Source organism: Podarcis muralis, chromosome 1 (assembly GCF_964188315.1).
Source record: "Podarcis muralis chromosome 1, rPodMur119.hap1.1, whole genome shotgun sequence".
Taxonomy (NCBI): Eukaryota; Metazoa; Chordata; class Lepidosauria; order Squamata; family Lacertidae; genus Podarcis; species Podarcis muralis.
Window position 1 is genome coordinate 79548537 of NC_135655.1, and position 19050 is coordinate 79567586.

Consider the following 19050-nt stretch of genomic DNA (forward strand, 5'->3'; position numbering starts at 1 on the left):
AACGACGGAGAGGCTCACAGCATTAACACCCGCATAAGGTCTTGCTTCTCCCATAGCCACAGCCATGCTTCATTTCTATCAGACCTGCAGCCTGCTTCTAGCTCTCACACACAACTCAGCTTTGCCCCTAACTACCAGCCAATTGGCGGGATGGGCCTGCAGCACTGGCCTGCCCCGCTCAGACCCACTTCCTATGTTACCTTAATATGGCCCATACTTAGGGGGCCACTACCAAGAAGCTGGCCTGGCGATTCCAGCTATGGAATCCTTGCTGGATTCAGGAATTAGAAGGGACTCAAGTATACAGCCTAACACCCACCCAGCCACCCAACTCACCATCGTCTCCTCCTCCTTCATGCAAGGCCCAGTGGCATCCTCTCACATGCTTCCTGCTCTGGCAGTGAGGAAGTGGGAGCAGAGGAGCTGGTCCTCTTGCTTACTTGCTGGGGAGCAGCAACCATCCCTGGTATCACCCCAAGAGCGGGAAAGTGAACAGCTAGACTTTAGCTTGACAGGGTGATTTTTGTTAGGGATGGGAGGTTGTTGGGGGGGGGGGTGTCAGGACTTTTGTTATTGGGGGAGCAGAACCAACGTGACTGGTCAATTAAGTATTTCTATTGTTTTATTTGATCTGTAGGGGGTTACGCCCAGGCACCCCATCCTGGGCCGGGGCAGAGGCCGCGGCTACCTCCTCTGGGCAAGGCTCTGGCCCAGAGCCGCTCGCGGCCATTAGCCGGCGGCACCCGAATGTGCATCTCGTCGCCCCCTCGATTGAGGCTGCGTTTTTATCGCCAGGGACAGGCAGGACTCGAGCCCGGCTTCGCCTGGCAAAGAGAACCCAAGGCCGGACCTTCAGCGGCCGGAGTTCGCTGGCGTCTCCTCAAAACCCGCAGCGGGACTCGCTCCAGGGCTGCAACCAGAAGGAAGGCGCGCCCGCGCACACCCCACTACTTGCAAACCGCGCCAAGCGCGAAAGTTTTCCGCTCCGCCACAAAACCGCCTCCGGGCTTGTTCGCTGCCAGCCAATAGACGGGTTCAGGGGGCATGTCCGACGGAGCAACCAGCCAATCGCACGTGCAGGAGGCCGGGCCGAGTGTTCCACCCTTACCGCCGCGGGAGAAGCGGCATGGCTGAGTTGCGCTTGGCGGCGCGGGCGGGAGGCTGCTGAGCAGGTGGCGTCGGAGAACGGGATGGCTCCTCAGCAGAAGTCCAGCGTGGAATTGGTCCCGCATCGGCCGCCCTCTTCGGCCACGCGGCTCTTCACCTGGGACGAAATCCAGGCCAACACCAAGCAAGGAGCCCCGGGGCGAGAGAATTGGCTGGTGGTCGGCAGGAAAGTGTACGACGTCCGCAGCTTCTGCCAGAGACACCCTGGGGGCTCCCGGATCCTCATGAGCCACTTTGGGGAGGACGTGACGGTGAGAGGCGGGTTGGGGGTCGTGTGAAAAGTGTGAAGGAGGTGAAGGGGACGAGATAACTAAGCTGTCCCGTGAAATTGCATGTCAGTCGGTCCCGCATTCCTCTGTTCTGCTGTAAATCCGGAGCGCCTCAGATTAAGGTCTGAGGGACATATGGTGAACGGGTGATAGTCCGTTCGTCGATAAATAACAGTATGGTATGGTAATAAATCATTTAGGAGTCAATCCTCCTCGTTGGCAGTAAATTCCTTAGTCAAGGCACTGTAATTAAAAATTATCCCAGTTTTATGCTGAGGAGAAATCAGTGTTAAATCCTACTATGCATCCTTGTAACATAGAAGAACACAGATTATACGTAATATATATATATATCATTTTGAACTTTTAAAATGACTTCTCACCTGATGCAAAAGTTGCAAATACTGTGAGAATAATGTGAGGTCATAAGCATAAATTGTTGTAAATGCCTCGAATATTATATTTATGAATAAATTGCTAGGCTGCCAAAGCTGTGCATTTTTCCTGAGGTTGATTGTATAATCGAAACATACTCCTGACCTCAAAGTCAACAGCTCTGTTGAACCAATGTTTCCCTCAAGATGCAAAGATCATCTTAGTATCTCCCATTTTAGTCAAAGATTAAATATAAAATATGAATCTGTTTTTAAACTGCACTGTTTGCTTAAATCTGCCCACTAGTTGAGCAATTGAGCAATCCACTATACTGTAACGTGAGAATTATGTTTGGGAGTTGTCGTTTAGATCTAGGCATACTTGGTTTTCCGTTGTCCTATGAGGCTGCTTGGGCAATGATGTCTGCTGATATTCGCTACTGATGTGGATGAGGTTGGTTTAACAGGGAGCAGATGGCCCTCAGATTGCATTTTTATGAGGAGAGGATTGCTTGCCTGCAATGCTGCTGAGATAAAGACATGGCAGACTGCCTATAAAGGAGGACTTTTGTGGCCCCATAATGAGTGGGGCCCTGGGCGTTGGCCAGTTTGCTTTTAATAAAGCCACACTGCTTTCACCCTCCAGATGTGGTAGACTCCTAACTCCCATCAGCCTTACCCACCTTGGCTAGGGATGCTGAGCTGCAGCATCTGAACATCTGAAGTGCAACACATTCTATAGGATTTTAGGGCTAGAGGAAGCTCTTTTGCTCTGCTGAAAATGAGTCCTGGAATGATGCTGCAAATTGCAGCTCGAAGTTATGCATGTTGTTTCAAAGGACATGATCCTAATGACCCTGGAGCAAGCTAACATGAAATTGGGTATTTTCTCTTTTCCTTGTCAAAAAACTAGAGTTCAGCAGCCTTGTAATTTACTCTTAATTTGTGGTTGGGTTGTGTCCAACAGGATCTAGAAATTCAACTTGAAGTAATCTCCCTGCATAAAGCACGCACCAAAGCTCCCTGCAGTGTTAACAAATTTTGCAAAACCAAAATAATGGACAATTTCCTAACTTTCAACAACGCCCCCTAAACCAGCTGCCTTCCTCGCCCTCTCTAACAATAGGCTCCCACGTCACCATGCTTCACAGCAGGAGTGGCTGCTCAGCACTTAAAATGCTCTGCAAATTAATCCTGCCACAAGCAAAATCCAGTTTGTTCTCTCTACCTCCCCCGTACCCCCGTGACTACCACATTCCAGAAATTATTTCAAGGAAGAATCCAAATGCTTCCTAATGCCAAAAGTTTTCTCAAGCTACATCAGCCAGGTTTTGAGAACCACAGTCTTACTAGAAAGGTTTTTTTAAAGCCCAAACAACAACTTTGTATAGAATTGTTTTTTATTTATTTGCTTTAGTTCCAACCCCTGTCCCCGCCCCAAAATAATCTGTCGGTTAGTCAGGGCACCCACTGGCCTCCACCAAACCTGTGGAGGTATTTCCCAAGCCACTTCCAAAGTTTTTTCTTTTTGTTGTGGCAAGCACTGACTTGTAAGAACTCATTTTTCTATAAGGAAGTGTGAGACTATCAAAGGCTGCATACACACCATACATTTAAAGGCCTCCCCCCAATCCTGGAAACAGTACTTTGTTCAGGGTACTGGGAATTGTAGCTCTGTGAGGGCTAAACTACAGTTTCCAGGATCCTTTGGGGGTGGGGGAGTGCTTCAAATGTATGGTTTATAAGCTGCATTAAGACCCTCGCAAAGGACTTTCTCCCTTTCATTCCCTGCTACCTTCGGAGCCAGTGAAAATCATATGTACATGAATTGTGGGGGGAGGGTGGCAATTATCTATGCATATAATTTCTTGATTAATATTCTGATTATCTCTGCTGATCAGCAATACATCTTCTGTGTCAGATAATAAAGCATAGTGTTTACACAACCTTTGAAACGTCTTGCACACAGGTTCCCATTTTTGATTTGCAAAGCAGAAAGAGAGGGGTACATTGCTCAAGTATTTCCCACGACGGCTGATGGAATAAGTGCTAGGAGTGAGCCCACTGTCGCACACCTTTGACTATGTCTGCAAATTATTTTGGCCCCCACCCCACAACCTTTGATAATTTACCTTAATTAGAGGCAACGTGCTCTTGATTTATTTAATTGCTGCAGTGTCATAACTCAACAGTACCATTACAAACTGTAAAATATGTAGGGATTTCCATTTAACCTCTAGCAGAGTGCAGGGCGTTCTGCAGGTGCTGCAGTTGAAACAAACCCTATGACTGTTTCCAGACTGATGGTTTCTGTCACTACCCTGTCATCTTTCTATGTCCCATCCACACAAGGAGGAAGTGTGACAGAACTGCTGTGTGGGGGGTCTTTTGAAGCTTGGCACACATTCACTCTAACACTTGAGGTGGCTGCCATTTTATGACACCCATTAGTCTTAGAAAAAATATTGTAATTATTACATAAGTTTCTCTCTCTCTCTCTCTCTCTCTCTCTCTCTCTCTCTCTCTCTCTCTCTCTCTGTGTGTGTGTGTGTGTGTGTGTGTAGAGCACTAAAGATTTATATCACCATAATGTTTATAGTATAGCACAAAATGCGATAATAGTGTTATACTTTTAAAACACTATACAGTACTACAATCCTAATTTTTAAAAAAATTTGGTTACTGGTGTTTTAGCAACTTGGTTAATGGTGGTGATAAGAGACTTAAGATTTTATCCCCCCCCCCCCCGGGAAAATAGAATAGAATGATGGTGTTGGAGCACTACAACTCTTTCATTAGTTTAAAAAGAACATATCCAGAAAATATTCAAAGGCCCCCCTGCCTTTTGAAGATGGGGAATAATATTTGCCTGCCTTCAGTCAGCAGGGACTTCTGATAATTCTGAAAGATTATAGACAGAGGCTCCGGGATTGCATCCACAAGCTCCTTTAGTACCCTTGCATGCAGCTCATCAGGCCCTGGGCATTTGAAGTCATTTAAAGTAGCCCAGAGTTCTCTTTTCCTATCTTGAGCTGCAGCTCCATCCTTTTATAATTTATTTTGTTATTAGCAGGTTGGGCACTGCTTTACTTTTGGGTAAAGACAGAGGCAAAGTAGATGTTGAGCATTTCTGCCTTCTCTCTGTCACTCAATAGCATTTCTCCATGCAGAAGACCTGCTCCTTGCTTGCTCTTCCTCGTGTTTCAAACATAGCCAAATAAAGCTCTAAAAATTAATTTTAATCTCTTTTGTAAGCCTGAGCTCATTCTGTGCTTTAGCCCGCCTGACTCAGAGTAAAGCAGTAAACATCCTGATCTCAACAGTGTCAATAAACATGGAATTTAAACAAGAGTATAGGCAGCACAGGACAGTCAGGTGTAATTCCAAATGTCTCTGTCTCATGATTTCAGCCATTTACTTTTGAGCTAATTAATAGATATCAGCGTTTCTACTGTTCCTCCCAGTCCAAATTTTTAATATATTTCTCAATCTTTCCTTCTAGCTATTCATCCCTTCATTTTTTCCACTTTATTTGAAGAACAGGTCTTTATTTGAAGAACAGGTTCCCTGCCCAGCCATACATTTGCGGTATCTCCAGACTGCCCTATTCCTTCTCATGAGTTCAACTCTAGTTCTTTTAGCGTCTCTTTCGCCTGCTCATATTTGTAGATACTCATTAACTGCATTCAAATGATAGGTTCATGCATACCTTGCCTGATAGCTGTCATTGTTCACAAGTTTTGCAATGAATTGCTAGCCCCAAAGGGAGATTATTCACCCGAAACACCCACCTTGAAGCTGCATCTTCATCTTTTTTTTTTGACGGTGGGGAATGTGGAGAAGTAGAAATCCCTGCTTTGCCCCCTCCCAGTTTTTCACACCTGCGTAATGACAGAACTTGAAATGCACTGTGACAAATTCCTTTTGCACAACAAGATGTTTACTGATATTTCGAAATGACTGAGCAACAGTAACTTAGAGCTATTTATACATGCTATTGCACATGAAACTCAACTGCACAATCCTATGCCTGTCTATTCAGAGGTTAGTTCTCATAGGGTGGAGTGCTTTCCCTTGGGAGGCCTGCGCTGCACCCAGCTTCTTACTACTTTGCCGCCAGGCAAATACATTTTTGTTTTCCTGGGCATTTGGGCAACAGCCAGTGATATTGTATTGTATTGTTAAATCCATTTTATTTAGTACAATTTATTAAAAGTAATTGCACATTTGTTTTGTACAGTTACTTTATATTGTTTAATGTGTGTAAATTGCATCAGGATTTTTAGTGGGAAGCAATCTGTAAGTGCCGGCCCATTAGAGCAGCTAGTGCACTGGCCTACCAGTCTAAGTCTGCCCCCCAGCCAGTTGCCCCCAGCCTGCCTTTCTTTCCTGCAGCTGGTCCAGGTTTGTCAACTTCCTCCTCTTCCTCCTCCATTTCTGTTGTCCTTGTAGAACTCTGCGGGGAAAAGAAAAGCTAGAATGGGAGCAAAGCTAGAATGAGTTGGCTCTGCTGAGCTAAATGGACCAAGGATCTCATAGAATTCATAGAATCATAGAGTTGGAAGGGACCCTGAGGATCATCTAGTCCAACCCCCTGCAATGCAGGAATATACAGTTGTTCCATTGGGGATCAAACCTGCAACCTTGGTGTTATCAGCACCATGTTCTAACCAACTGAATCAGACCACCAGTGTAAGAGAGCTTCCTTTGTTTTACTTCTGTCAACTTTCCGCTGTTTCATGATTGAGTCTCCTTTTCATAGAATCACATTGTCTGTGTGTGTGTGTGTGTGTCTGTGTCTTGTAGGCTCGTGTAGTCCAACTCCCTGCTAAATGTAGGACTTCCAGAGCTAGGGCATCCTCAACAGATGGTTGAGGATGAGCTCAATACACACCACCCATCTGCCAGTTATCTCACAAACTCCTCATCTGTTGTTTTACTTTTGATAAACCCACACATTCCTTTAAGAGGAACATTGCCAGAGAAATTGGGAGGCTGGTAGCAGCACCGGGGAGCAGGGCGCACAGTGGCCTCACTCAATATTTCCTGGTATTGGTTTTGCCTTCCCTTCTTTTCCCCCTGTGGACTTGTAGGATGCCTTTGAAGCGTTCCATGTCAACAAGTCATTGGTGAAGAAGTATTTGAACCCGCTGCTGATTGGGGAGTTGGCACCAGATCAATCCAGTTTGGGACCCAGCAAAAATGTAAGTCTCTCCTAACCCCTGGATGTGAGATGTGAACCCAAGAAGAAGTAAGGTTTCCCTCCGTTCATGTTACGTGAATTCTGGAGTGCTTAAAGGAGGATGCCACGCGTGGGTCTGAACCTGTAAATGGTGGCAACGGGCTGATAGAAGGGGAGAAGCCCTGAGCAGAATTAGACATTAAAACTCTGGTCACACCCTCCCCTTGCTTCTCCTAAGGGCACAGGCTACTCCAACAATTCCTAGAGTAGAGGCAGCTGTCATTTTTAAATTTCTTCTACACAGGAATCACTCATCATGGACTTCCGTGAGCTGCGCACCACTATAGAGAAGATGGGGCTCCTGAAGCCCAACACTTACTTTTTCATGGCGGTGTTCCTTCACATCCTGCTCTTGGATGCTGCGTCCTGGCTCAACTTCTTGTATTTTGGAACCTCTTTACTGCCCTTCACTGTCTCTGTGGCACTTTGCACAATGTCCCACGTAAGTTGTCTTGCTCCGTGAATAAAGCCAAAGGCTGGCCTTCTGTTCTAAGCACCTGAAACCAGCTTCCTTGGTCATCTTCTACTACCCTGGTGAAGCCAGTGCTCATTCTGGAGGTCATCTTTATCACTGGGATTTTTGTCGCTCCCAGCGTTAATGGGTGCAATGCCAGTCCTTTGCAGTGAGACGTTTCCTTATCCTCAGCAATTTATGAGTTGTATGGGTATTATTCAGAAATTCATGCCTGCATTTACCCAGGTAGTATGCATGGCACACAGATTACTCTAGAGCTACCACATTCAATGACATGATGGCTTCTTTTGAATTAAATGATGCAGAAGGGACCCCAAAAGCCATTCAAATGATAGGCAGGCCATTGTTCTTTGCCTTCCAGATCCAGGCTTCATGGTTCCAACATGATTTGGGGCACCTTTCCGTCTTCCAGAAGCCCAAGTGGAACCACCTGCTTCACAAATTTGTGATGTGCCATCTTCTTGTAAGTGCTTGTTTTTGAAAACTTTTATTTTTTTGAGAAGGGTGGGAAGGGTAAGAGATCTGGATTGATGATCTGAAAATCAAGCTACCATATTTTTGGACAATGTGCATAACACACTAAAAGGTGGGGGGGGGGAACGCTCTAGTTCTTTGTGGATTTTTGTTCCCAAAAGCCTGCCAACAACCCTCCCATTGCATGGTGGGTGCATATATACTACAAACAAATCAGTTTTATACCAGGGGAACTGTCTTGGCTTCCCCTAAAGCAGAGATGGGGAACTTTTGGCCTTCAGCTGTTACTGGGCTACCACTACCCCCTTCCCTGACTATCAGCTGTGCTGGCTGGAGCTCAGGGGAGTTGTAGTTCCAACAGCATCCGAAGGACCACATGTTCCTCACTGCTGTCTAAATGAACCCTGTGTGCTGTAGCAAAGGTGCCTAGAATCCTCTTATTAGTCTCCCTGCTCCCCTCGACAGGACCAGAGTTCCTAGCACTTCCTACGAAGAGGGACTGACTCTTAATGTGGCATAAATCTGTCAGTACGCCTTTCAACCGATGTGTAGCAACTGGGCTCAATAACTGGTTCTGCCCCGACTGGAAAACAGGTCCCAGTGCACTGGACTCACAGCTGTGCATTGTGAGCACCAGACTCATGCAGAGTATAAATAACGCGGAAGCTAGCTGTGAAGCATAACTCCTTTTATTTCTGATAGCTACTACAAACTAAAGAACTACTGGCTTGCATGAGTGCAACATCTCCCACTTAGCCATCTAGTCACTACATAGATAAGACTGTCTCCACACAGAGTCAGGCAGTCAGTCAGGAGCGGAAGAGTAGAGGAGCAATTTCCGCCCCCTCCTTTCTCAAAACATCAGATCAGGAGATTCTTGCAATGGGACGGGGTGAAAATATCAACAAAATCTACAGTGCAGTGATCTCCTTGGTTTTTTACCTTTAGCTGTGCTGTAGAATTGATTTCTTCTCTGACCTTCCTTTCAACAGGGAGCATCAGCCAACTGGTGGACTCTTCTGCACTCACAACATCACGCAAAACCCAATTGCCACAGCAAGGACCCGGACATCGACATGCACCCTGTCTTGTTTGCTTTGGGGAAGACCCTCTCTGTGGAGGCAAGTTTCATGTTGCTCTCATGCCCTTCAGAAAACAACGAATGCTTCCTATTTCTTCCTATGCGCTACCTATTTCTAGTGTAGCTGTATGTGTGGTCGCCAGATGTCTACCTTAAAAAAAACCACACCAACAAATAATACATGCCACTTAATATTTTGGGGTGGGGTTGGGAATCCAAGGAACTAAATTTATGTTGACTGGCAAGAAGTCTATGTAATAATGATATGGTTGCATTCAGGGAAGTGGCAAGGTGCCTGTGTGGCTGGGATGGGGACCTTGTGGCCATTCACATGTTGTTAGACTCCAGCTCTCATCAGCCCCAGTCAATATGGCCAATGGCAATGAAAATTACAGGACAGCAACATACGAGGAGTTGCTGGCTCCCCCTTCTGTAGGGCCATTTTTATCAAAATGTGACCTGATTTGCTTTCACAGCTTGGGGTAAAGAAGACAAAGTATATGCCTTACAACCACCAGCACAAGTACTTCTCCTTCAGTAAGTGTTGTTGTTGTTGTTGTTGTTTGAATTTATATACCACCCTATGCCCAGCAGTCTCAGGGCGGTTCATAGAAAAGATCACAATATATAAAATTAAAATAAAAACAATAACCCAATAACACCCCCCCTAAAAGAGCCACATTTTAAAAGGGTCAATCAGGTCAACCAAAGGCCTGGTTAAAAAGGAATGTTTTTGCCGGGCGCCTAAAGGTGTAAAATGAAGGTGCCAGGTGAACTTCCCTGGGGAGAGCATTCCACAGACAGGGAGCCACTGCAGAGAAGGCCCGTTCTTGTGTTACCGCCCTCCGGACCTCTCGAGGAGGAGGCAAACGAAGGACGGCCTCAGAAGATAATTCAGGGTCTGGGTAGGTTCATATGGAAGTATGACTAACTTCCTGCAATGCCATGGGAGTTAGTGAAGTCCGTTGGCTTACGGTGAATTATTATGGTACCATCGTAGTCATGGGCACATGATAGTGTGCAGCGGCTACATCTGCAAAAGCCCTGTGCCCAGCAGGTGGACAGTGCTGTGCACCTCTGTTCTACTTGACCCGTCACTCCACAGCATTCTCATATTCCCTGTTGATAGAAGTTCCTGCCAGAGCAGTGTTTCACCCCTGTAATGTGTATTTGCATGCCATACCTGGACCCTAACACCTTGTAGGCCACCATTATGCTACAGTGGAGCTTGGAAGCACAGGACAGACTGTAGGGGAATCCCTGTGCCAGAGCAAGGGAATGAGTTCGTCTTCCCAGTTAATGGGATCATATGGTTGGATCCAGACTAAATTAATGGTGGCTTAGTTCCATTCAAATCAGTAGGACAAGTTAGTATTGACTAAGTTTAAGCCGCTTTGATCTCTGCGAGAACCGTTAGTCCAGATCCAGCCCGCAGTCCATAATATCCTGTACCCTGTTACTTGTAACTGTAGTAAAACTTAAGGCATTCTTCAGTAGCCACACCTAAATTATCCGCTTGCACCATCTTCTTCCCAGTACATCTGGTTTATTTTACATATTTTATATTTTAATTATGTGGCTAACGCATCTTTCTTTTGCTATCTTCATCAGCATTGCCTCCACTGTTGTTCCCTACCTTCTTCCAATATCATACCTTCTACATTGCTTTCAAGAAGAATTACTGGGTGGTAAGTATTGCATTATCTGAGTTACAGATGAAGCAAGAGAAGAGCTCTCACTCCTATTCCTGGCTGGCTGGCTGGCTGGCTTCTTGGGTGTTCTGAGGCATTTTGTGTTTTAATATTTTGTTGGTAGCCGCTCAGAATGGCTGGAGCATCCCAGTCAGATGAGCAGCATATAAAAAAAATAAAATATTATTACCATTATCTTAATAATAATAATAATAATAATAATAATAATAATAATACTTTTTTTTTTATTTATACCCCACCCTCCCCAGCCAAGGCCGGGCTCAGAGCGGCTTACAAGCAATAATAAAAACAAGATGAATGATTACAACTTAAAAACAAAAATAAAATACCACATTACAATAATGGAACATTAAAATATTAAAATGTAGCCTCATTGCAGGAGGAGAAGGAAAAGAAAAAAGAAAGAGAGGGAGGGAGGGAGGGAGGGAATCAAATTGGCTCCAAGCCAAAGGCCAGGCAGAACAACTCTGTCTTACAGGCCCTGCGGAAAGAAATCAGATCCTGCAGGGCCCTGGTCTCACGAGGCAGAGCGTTCCACCAGGCCGGAGCCAGAGTTGAAAAGGCCCTGGCTCTGGTTGAAGCCAATCTAACTTCCTTAGGGCCTGGGACCACTAGGGTGTTGTTATTTATGGACCTTGAGGCTCTCCGTGGGGCATACCGGGAGAGGCGGTCCCGTAGGTACGAGCAATCACTAATGCTAGATCCAGCCTTGGCCTTGCTTTCAGTAGAAAGGAATACAAATCCCAGAGTATCTTATAAGACACTGGTCTTTCTGTTACTAACAATGTCAAGAAAGCCAATAGTTAGTCAATGGAAATCTTACTCACATCCTTCAGTTGATTATTGGTATGTTAGACTGTGGGATCTAGCTCTCTCTGTGCATCTCACATTTCAAAGAAAAGTAAGTAGAGGAAAATCTAAATAAGATCATTTTTATGCTATTTGGTCTATACAGTGGTACCTCGGTTACAGACGCTTCAGGTTACAAACTCTGCTAACCCAGAAATAGTACCCCGGGTTAAAAACTTTGCTTCAGGATGAGAACAGAAATTGCGTGGCGGCAGCACAGCAGCAGCAGCAGGAGGCCCCATTAGCTAAAGTGGTACCTCAGGTTAAGAACAGTTTCAGGTTAAGAACGGACCTCCGGAACAAATTAAGTTCTTAACCCCAGGTACCCTATCTATATATACTGTCTAGACAATAGACCCCCAATAATTCAATTAAGTTTGTGGAGAGGATATATTTTAGAAGATTGGGATAAAGAGATATCTCAGTGCCTTGGATTGTGATTATAAAAGGATACATTGCTTGAATTAATGTAGGGTATTATCTTCCCTTTCCTTCTCCTCCATTCTATCTATTCTCATTCTCCTTTGTTTTCTTTTTGTATCAGTATTTTTTATGATGTTTGTATTTCATCTATATTTATCTTTATTTTAAAAATTGATAGTTTCTTTAAACAAAAAAAAAGCAGTTTCTGCTCAACATTGGTTAAATGACATTATGTTATGTTATCTTGATGGGTAGAGACTTATGTTGATTCATACAAAATTTGGAACTTATTTTTCCATTCATTCTGTGTACATACAAAGGCTTCTTCAAAGCTTCAAAGAGCTATAAAGGGCACCGAAAACACCACCATTGTCCATTGTCTCCTGGAAATCCTGCTCAAATGCCTTTCTGAGCTATCAAAACCTAATCCCCACGCATCCTCAATCATCACAACTTTAAGCACTAGAAACCTGCCTGCTAAGCCTATGATCTATTTCTATGCTTGAGTACTTCAATCACAGTCTTGTTTCAACCACAAGGCCTATCAGCAAAACTTTCTGTTGCACCTCTGGGGTAAAGGATCGTAGGAGACAATAACAATGTGAACTAAGCTTTCTCTATTCTGACAGCTTCTTCCTTTTGTTAGGATATTGCCTGCATGCTGAGCTTCTTCATCCGATTCTTCATCGTCTATGGGTGTTTTCTAGAAATAAAGAGTCTTCTTGTATTCTTCTTCTTGGTCAGGTATTGTACAGCACAAAACCCCTCCCGATTCAACTAAATTTGCTCAAAGCTGCCTTTGTGAAAGCAATGGGACTTGAGCTTGCGTTGGCTGACTTGTCCTTTTAGTTGAATTGGACTTCACCATGACCAACTTCAGCTGGCTTGGTTGGCCATCTATATTTCTGTGGTGGAAAGCCCCAAAATTCAACCCTTTGTGGACTTCAGTCCTACAAGAAGTCTGCAAAATAGCAAGACAGGTATTAGAAGCATCCCCAGAACTGGTGTTGGAGAAATTCAAAAAGAGGTTCCTAGACAGGAGGTATCCTTCCCAGGCACCCAGGACAAGTGAAAAGATAGGCCTTTATTGAAATACAAATGTGCACAGGATGCTCCTTATTTTTGAAGCTGTCCCTATGTGCACTGAGGCCACAAGGCAAGCCAAACAAACATATGACACACACACCGCAGCCCTTTTGTTTTGTATACAGGCAACTCCTAATTTATGTTCCAAGGCACCGTGGGTTTACGTGAAATCGCATATATTTGAAACACCATTGAAAAAGCCTGCAAACACCTTGTTTTATTGAATACTATGTTTCATATCTGGTCCTTTGATTAAAATGAATTTTCAAAGTTGGCTGTAAGTTACTGTAATTTTCTAAAAGAAATGGCTTCCTCTTGGCATATTACAAGTAAAAAGTTAAACACTGAGACTCTGAGAGAGCTTAGTAAGCTCAGCCCAACATTTAAAATAGCCAAGGACGCCAGCAGGGCTGATTGGATTCCATTCCTCCGGTGATGAACCCTTTTCTGTGTCTGACTGTGCCTTACTGGGGTTATTTTGGAGGGCGGGGTCAGGAAGTTCTGCTTGCAATGTTTTCTGCTGAGTTGCTCACATTATCTGCTGAAGATTGTCTTTCCTAAAAATGACAGAATGGGAAGAGAGTTCAGAGCTGCATTGCAATTATGAGTTGAGCAGAGATGGGAAAGGTTTGCTTGCTGCTATGGGACCGTCTATTCACTTTTAGCTTTTTCTGCTTGTGGCTTTATAAATAAAATAATGTGAAAGCCACCTTTTCAGTTCAGTTTGAAAAAACAGAAAAATGAGTGTGATGTTTTCAGGGAGTCAGATTTTTGTGCAAGACTCCAGATTTCACACAAGGCTTCTTTTTTTTTTTAAAAGCATTTTCCCAATATGATTGTATTAGTGAATTTCGCTTTCTACTGTATTACTACTCTATTTCCCAATGCAGGATGTTGGAAAGCTCCTGGTTTGTCTGGGTCTCCCAAATGAATCACATACCCATGACTATAGATTATGACAAGAACTTGGACTGGGTGTCCATCCAGGTAATTATTTTTTTTTACTCTAGCAACTGTATGGCTATACATGGGACTGCTCTATATCCTCTCAAAAGATCATTCTGGGTTCTAATTCAAGTTGACCAAGATGCTGCCCTGGATGTTTATCAGGAAACTGGAGGAAAAGCAAACATGAGTTCAGATAAGGAGGCAGGGGTGGCGTCTTGTAGCCGTTCAGATGCTGCTGGACTGTCATTAGCACTGTCCATGCTGGCTAAGGCTCATGGGAGTTGTAGTTCAACAACATCTGGTGGGGTCACAGGTTCCCCACTGCTGCTTTAGTGGACTCAACTAGACTAGGGAATCATGGGAGCTGGAGATGCAGCAAAGATGCAGTTCTTTCAGTGAGTAGACTGGGGCGGTAAAGAAGCAGGAGAGAGCGACAAGGAGCAAGTTGATTCTGGGGATGGGGAATCCGTGGTCCTTCCAGATGTCACCAGACTCTGGGCAGATTCACATCATACATTTAAAGCACATCCAATGCACATTTAAAACCCATGACTTCCTCCAAAGTATCCTGGGAACTGTAATCCTTCCTCCTTAATGACCACCTTAGCAAATTGCAGTTCTCATGAGTCTTTGGATGATGCTATATGCCTTGGGTGTGCTTTCAATGTATGGTGTGGGCCAGCCCTCCAACTCCTACCAGCCTTAGCCTTCTTGGCCACCGGTCAGGAATGATGTTAGTTGTAGTCCAGCAACATCTGGAGGGGTTACAGGTTCCCCATCTCTGGGCTTAGAGTATGGTTTAGGGGCAGAGGGGAGGCAGAAAGAGCCCTGCAAGTATTTAAGAAGCAAGCAGAAGGAAACAAAGAGCGTGGAGAGTAGCTGGTAGCAAGAGGGACCAGAAACATGCCCTTGAGAGTATGAGGAACACCTAGAGAAGATGTTCAAGAAGGAGAGGGGGTCATGTTGCAACTTGCCACTTGATTTACCTGTTGTTGACTGAGGTCCTTCCTCTTTCCTCTGTGATAGGAAGTTCCCATGTGTCCCGGACCTCTGGGGCTCTTTTGCTGGGAGAGGAAAGAACTCAAGCAGTGGTCAAACTGATGAATTTTGTTTTTTAAAGTATTTTTATTTTATTTATTAAATTTCTATACCACCTTTCACCCAAGAATCACAGAGCAGCTTACAATAGAAAAACACAGATACATAACATAAAAATCATTGTTGATTGTGCTGTAACAATCAAATAAGCCTTTTTTTAATAAGGGGAGGGGGACAATGTATTAGGTTGACAGACAAAGAAAAAAATGGCTTTTCATTCCCCCCCTCCCTGTAGAATTAGGACCCAGCTGTAGTCCTGTTTGTTTTAAAAAGTAATCCAACCTTTCCACTGCTCACTTCAGCAAATGCTGGCGTTGCAACACTCACAAACACATTTGTGTCATTGTGTTCTTATTATCAGTATTCTGTCGTCATTTGACAAGCACCCAAAATGAGAGGGTGAGCCTTCTTGGGACCAGAGCGGGGCATCTCCTTGCTCCTGCTAGGACTGGAGTGAAAGCTGCCAAAAAGAATCAAGTGAAACGAGACAAACCCACCTTCTTTGCTCCTCACAATCAGTCTTGGAATCCCAACATGCTTCAGAGAGGAGCATCACTCAATTTCCCACTGTCCATAACAGTTGCCCACCACAGTATCACAGTGTAGCAGCAGCAGTTCTCCTCAGTAACCCAGAAGGGCTAATGAAGCCGACCGCCACAGCATCCCTTCCCTTCTGAAGAACAGTCTCTAGTTGGGTCTGAGGGTTGTAACAGTGAAAAGTGGGGAATGGGCAACTTGGCAGACATGGGACCCACTGTAGGCTCCTTGGTAACGTGAGGATTGCAAGAATGTGGTGCTGACATCTAGTCTGCTTTGCTAACTATGGGAGGGATTTGGTAGTAACTTAGGGTTGAATCCAACAAGCAAAACTTCTGCTCACTCAACAGCATTTCCCTGCCCCTTTCTCCCTCTGTACCCCACTGCCAAATCTGCTCTGGAGGGTTGAGGGGGAACTCGGGGCGCATTGGGAGGGATGTGGTGGGGGGAGAGAGAGTTCTTTTGCATTGAGTACAAGTTCTTCTACTTGCACAATGACTTGGCTGAATGCAACCCATAGCCGTCATACCAGGAGAGAGAGAAAGCTGTCAAGTGCTTCAACATCCACCCACTTGTTATTTCAGCTCCAGGCGACATGTAACGTTGATCATTCCTGGTTCAACGACTGGTTTACTGGGCACTTGAATTTCCAGATTGAACACCAGTAAGTATGGACTGCAAGGAAGTGCTTTCTCTGGGTTGTATGTAGGTGAGTGGAACCCTGCTGACACAATGGGGCTTTTCTGGCTCTTCCCCTCCTTCCCCTTGAAAAGCAACTCCCTAGGGATGCAGGACTCTCTGGAATAGTGTGAATCAGGACGTGGTGGGAGAGGCTACATTGGGAAAGGGAACACAAGAGAAATCAGCGCGTTGCCTTGTGCAAGTAGACATGCTGAGCCAGTTGTGTGAAACTTCTTTGGATCCAAGCCAACACATCCTAGGAATGCGTTTCATGCTGTGTGAGTCACTGTAGGAAGAACAAACGTCCAGTATGTGAAGCAATTTTTCTATTGTTCGGTTTTCTGGATAACTGCCTTGTCTATGATTTCTACACCAAATGTGATTAGCAGAACTTGAGGCAGAATTGTTTTGGTTTCCCCCGCTAGTCTCTTCCCTACGATGCCCCGGCACAACTACTGGAAGGTGGTCCCTCTGGTTAAGTCTCTGTGTGCCAAACATGGCATTGAATACAAGTGCAAGCCCCTGCTGACAGCCTTTGCAGATATTTTACGGTATGTATCAAAGGAGAAATGTGGCATAAAGATACAGATGTGCAGTGAGAAGATAAGGCAGCTTACTCTCATTTCCTGCAGGGGTGGATAAACCAGTGGCATGATCAGACCGGCCAAGCAGCTTTTAGCATCCCACTGCTCCCATTAAATTTTGCTGGCACTGCTTTTGCAGATATTTTGCCAAGCCACTGCTGTCGAGTCAGATGGAGAATGCTGTAATGCTTCCAGAATGCTCCTGTCTGCTCCAGTGTCTCCCAAGTTCTGACAAAACACAGGGGCACCCATTTCTGTTTCTGCAGCACCCTCAGTGGCAGAGGGCTGCCTCCCCCCACAGAAGACACAACTGGTAGCAATTGGCAGGGGCTGGCCAGCAGCCACTGCACAAACTGCTCAACTGTTTTAAAGGAAAAGGTGCAATTCCAGAAATAACACAACAAAGAATGACTTGGAAGCATCATTTTCAGTGTTTCAGCAGCCTTTTCCCAGGCCTTCCTGAATTAGTCGTTTCTGCAGCATTTAATTCTGGTTGCTTTCATGGTTTCCAACTTTGTTTTTTATTACTTGTGGTGTTTTCTATTCCTGTACATCCCTCAGGTATTTTTTAAATACAGGGCGATTTGTAAATTTTGAAATTAAAATAAGTAGCCGCCACACCCCCTTTCACCATTCTTGCAGCTGGCTTGTGGCTGGCTCATGGCCAGTTGGGGAACTGCATACAGCTTTAGTGGCAAAAAAAGGTTGACTACTGCTGAGCTATAGATTTCTGCTTTCTTGATCTTTACCCAGATTCCTGCCTCTCTATTTAACTTGATTGTATCTCTGGCATCTTACCCTTTCTTTTCCACAACACTTAATTAGTTTTCTCCCACCCCACCCTTTCTCTCACTGCAGTTCCCTGAAGGATTCTGGAGAGCTCTGGTTGGATGCCTATTTGCATAAATAAGTACTGGCTTTACAGAAAATAGATTCATTCACGATGTCTCCACAGATACCTTGTACCAGCAGATTGCCTTGAATGTTTTTCCAACTCCCAGTGTTTCATTGTTTCCTATTTATAATAAAATTTATGTCTGATACCATGCTTTCCCTATTTTGTACATCTCCCTTTGAACCTGGAAGTAAAAGTTGTTAACAGATGTCCCAAATGAGCTGCCATACTGTGAAAGGAAGAAAGGGTGGGGGTATAAGCATCTGAAGGAAAAGACTGTGCACAAGGGCTTCTTTTCTCTGAATGATTTGAGATGTCATATGCTGATTCTCTGAAGACCCAATCCAGGTAGAAATTCTGTATGCTTAAGCCCATTGTCACCAGTCATGTGCCATTTACCTGGATGAGTAGGTAGCTCCTGGTCCAAAAAACGTTCTGCACCTCTGCTGTAAGGTATATGCATTTTTTCAACACCTGGTTTACACAAAAGGAAGCCTACTACACACCAATTACCTAAACTGGATTGTGGACCATGTATGTGTTTCTAGTGCACTGGAGAGGTGAGCTCAGTGTCCCTTTCTTGATCTTGCATAATGAACAACTACCAGGCCACAAAGTTTGGCTTATCCCCTTGAGAATGTCGATGTATTGTTGGTTGTTTTTACATACAAAGGTCCCAGGTTCATTTCTTGGCATCGCCAGGTACAGTTGGGCATGTCCTATCTAGGAAACCTGGAGCTGGTGCCACTCCATGTAGACAGTACAGCGCTAGATGGACCAGGGGTCTAACTCAGTATAAAACAGCTTCCTATGTTGTTTCTATCACTTACAATGAGGGTGATTTGCAGAAACCACATATGGGTATAGGTCATATTTCCTTCTTTTCATGATAATCATGCATATGTGAGTTATGAAGGTATGAACTAATTTTTAATCAAACCCATCAGCCAGCTGTTAAAGCAAAAAGGTCAAAATACTATAGTAACACCTGAAGTAGACAGATATTCTGGATTATCATTCCCATTATCTCTGCCCATTGAATTGGGGCTGATGGGAGTTGTGGTCCAAAGTTTATGGGGGGTACTAAGTCTTAAGGCAGGCATAGGCAAACTCTGGGCCACCAGGTGTTTCAGACTACAGTTCCCATCACCCCTA

At 44.7% G+C, this 19050-nt stretch overlaps 1 protein-coding gene across 2 annotated transcripts; it reads left to right on the plus strand.

The window, feature by feature from the left end:
• The first annotated feature begins 638 nt into the window (after positions 1-638).
• Positions 639-18043, plus strand: LOC114600565 (acyl-CoA (8-3)-desaturase-like). Of its 2 annotated transcripts, none has more exons than XM_028736854.2 (12): positions 639-1418; positions 6904-7014; positions 7297-7494; positions 7889-7990; positions 8994-9122; positions 9559-9619; positions 10694-10770; positions 12713-12810; positions 14043-14139; positions 16320-16399; positions 16842-16967; positions 17859-18043. In XM_028736854.2, exons 1-12 carry the CDS (start codon positions 1191-1193, stop codon positions 17908-17910), a joined length of 1359 nt encoding a protein of 452 aa, XP_028592687.2. In that variant the 5' UTR covers positions 639-1190; the 3' UTR covers positions 17911-18043. The 2 variants fall into 2 exon arrangements, with proteins under 2 accessions (XP_028592687.2, XP_028592695.2); XM_028736862.2 differs by lacking the exon at positions 639-1418 and adding an exon at positions 1591-1615.
• The last annotated feature ends 1007 nt before the right edge of the window (positions 18044-19050 follow it).

Bases quoted from the DNA above. Each gene is read 5' to 3' on its own strand.
- LOC114600565 (XM_028736854.2), top strand. From the start codon at position 1,191: ATGGCTCCTCAGCAGAAGTCCAGCGTGGAATTGGTCCCGCATCGGCCG. The intron at 12,811-14,042 runs GTATTGTACAGC...TTCCCAATGCAG, and splicing joins GTATTCTTCTTCTTGGTCAG to GATGTTGGAAAGCTCCTGGT. The intron at 14,140-16,319 runs GTAATTATTTTT...TTGTTATTTCAG, and splicing joins TGGACTGGGTGTCCATCCAG to CTCCAGGCGACATGTAACGT.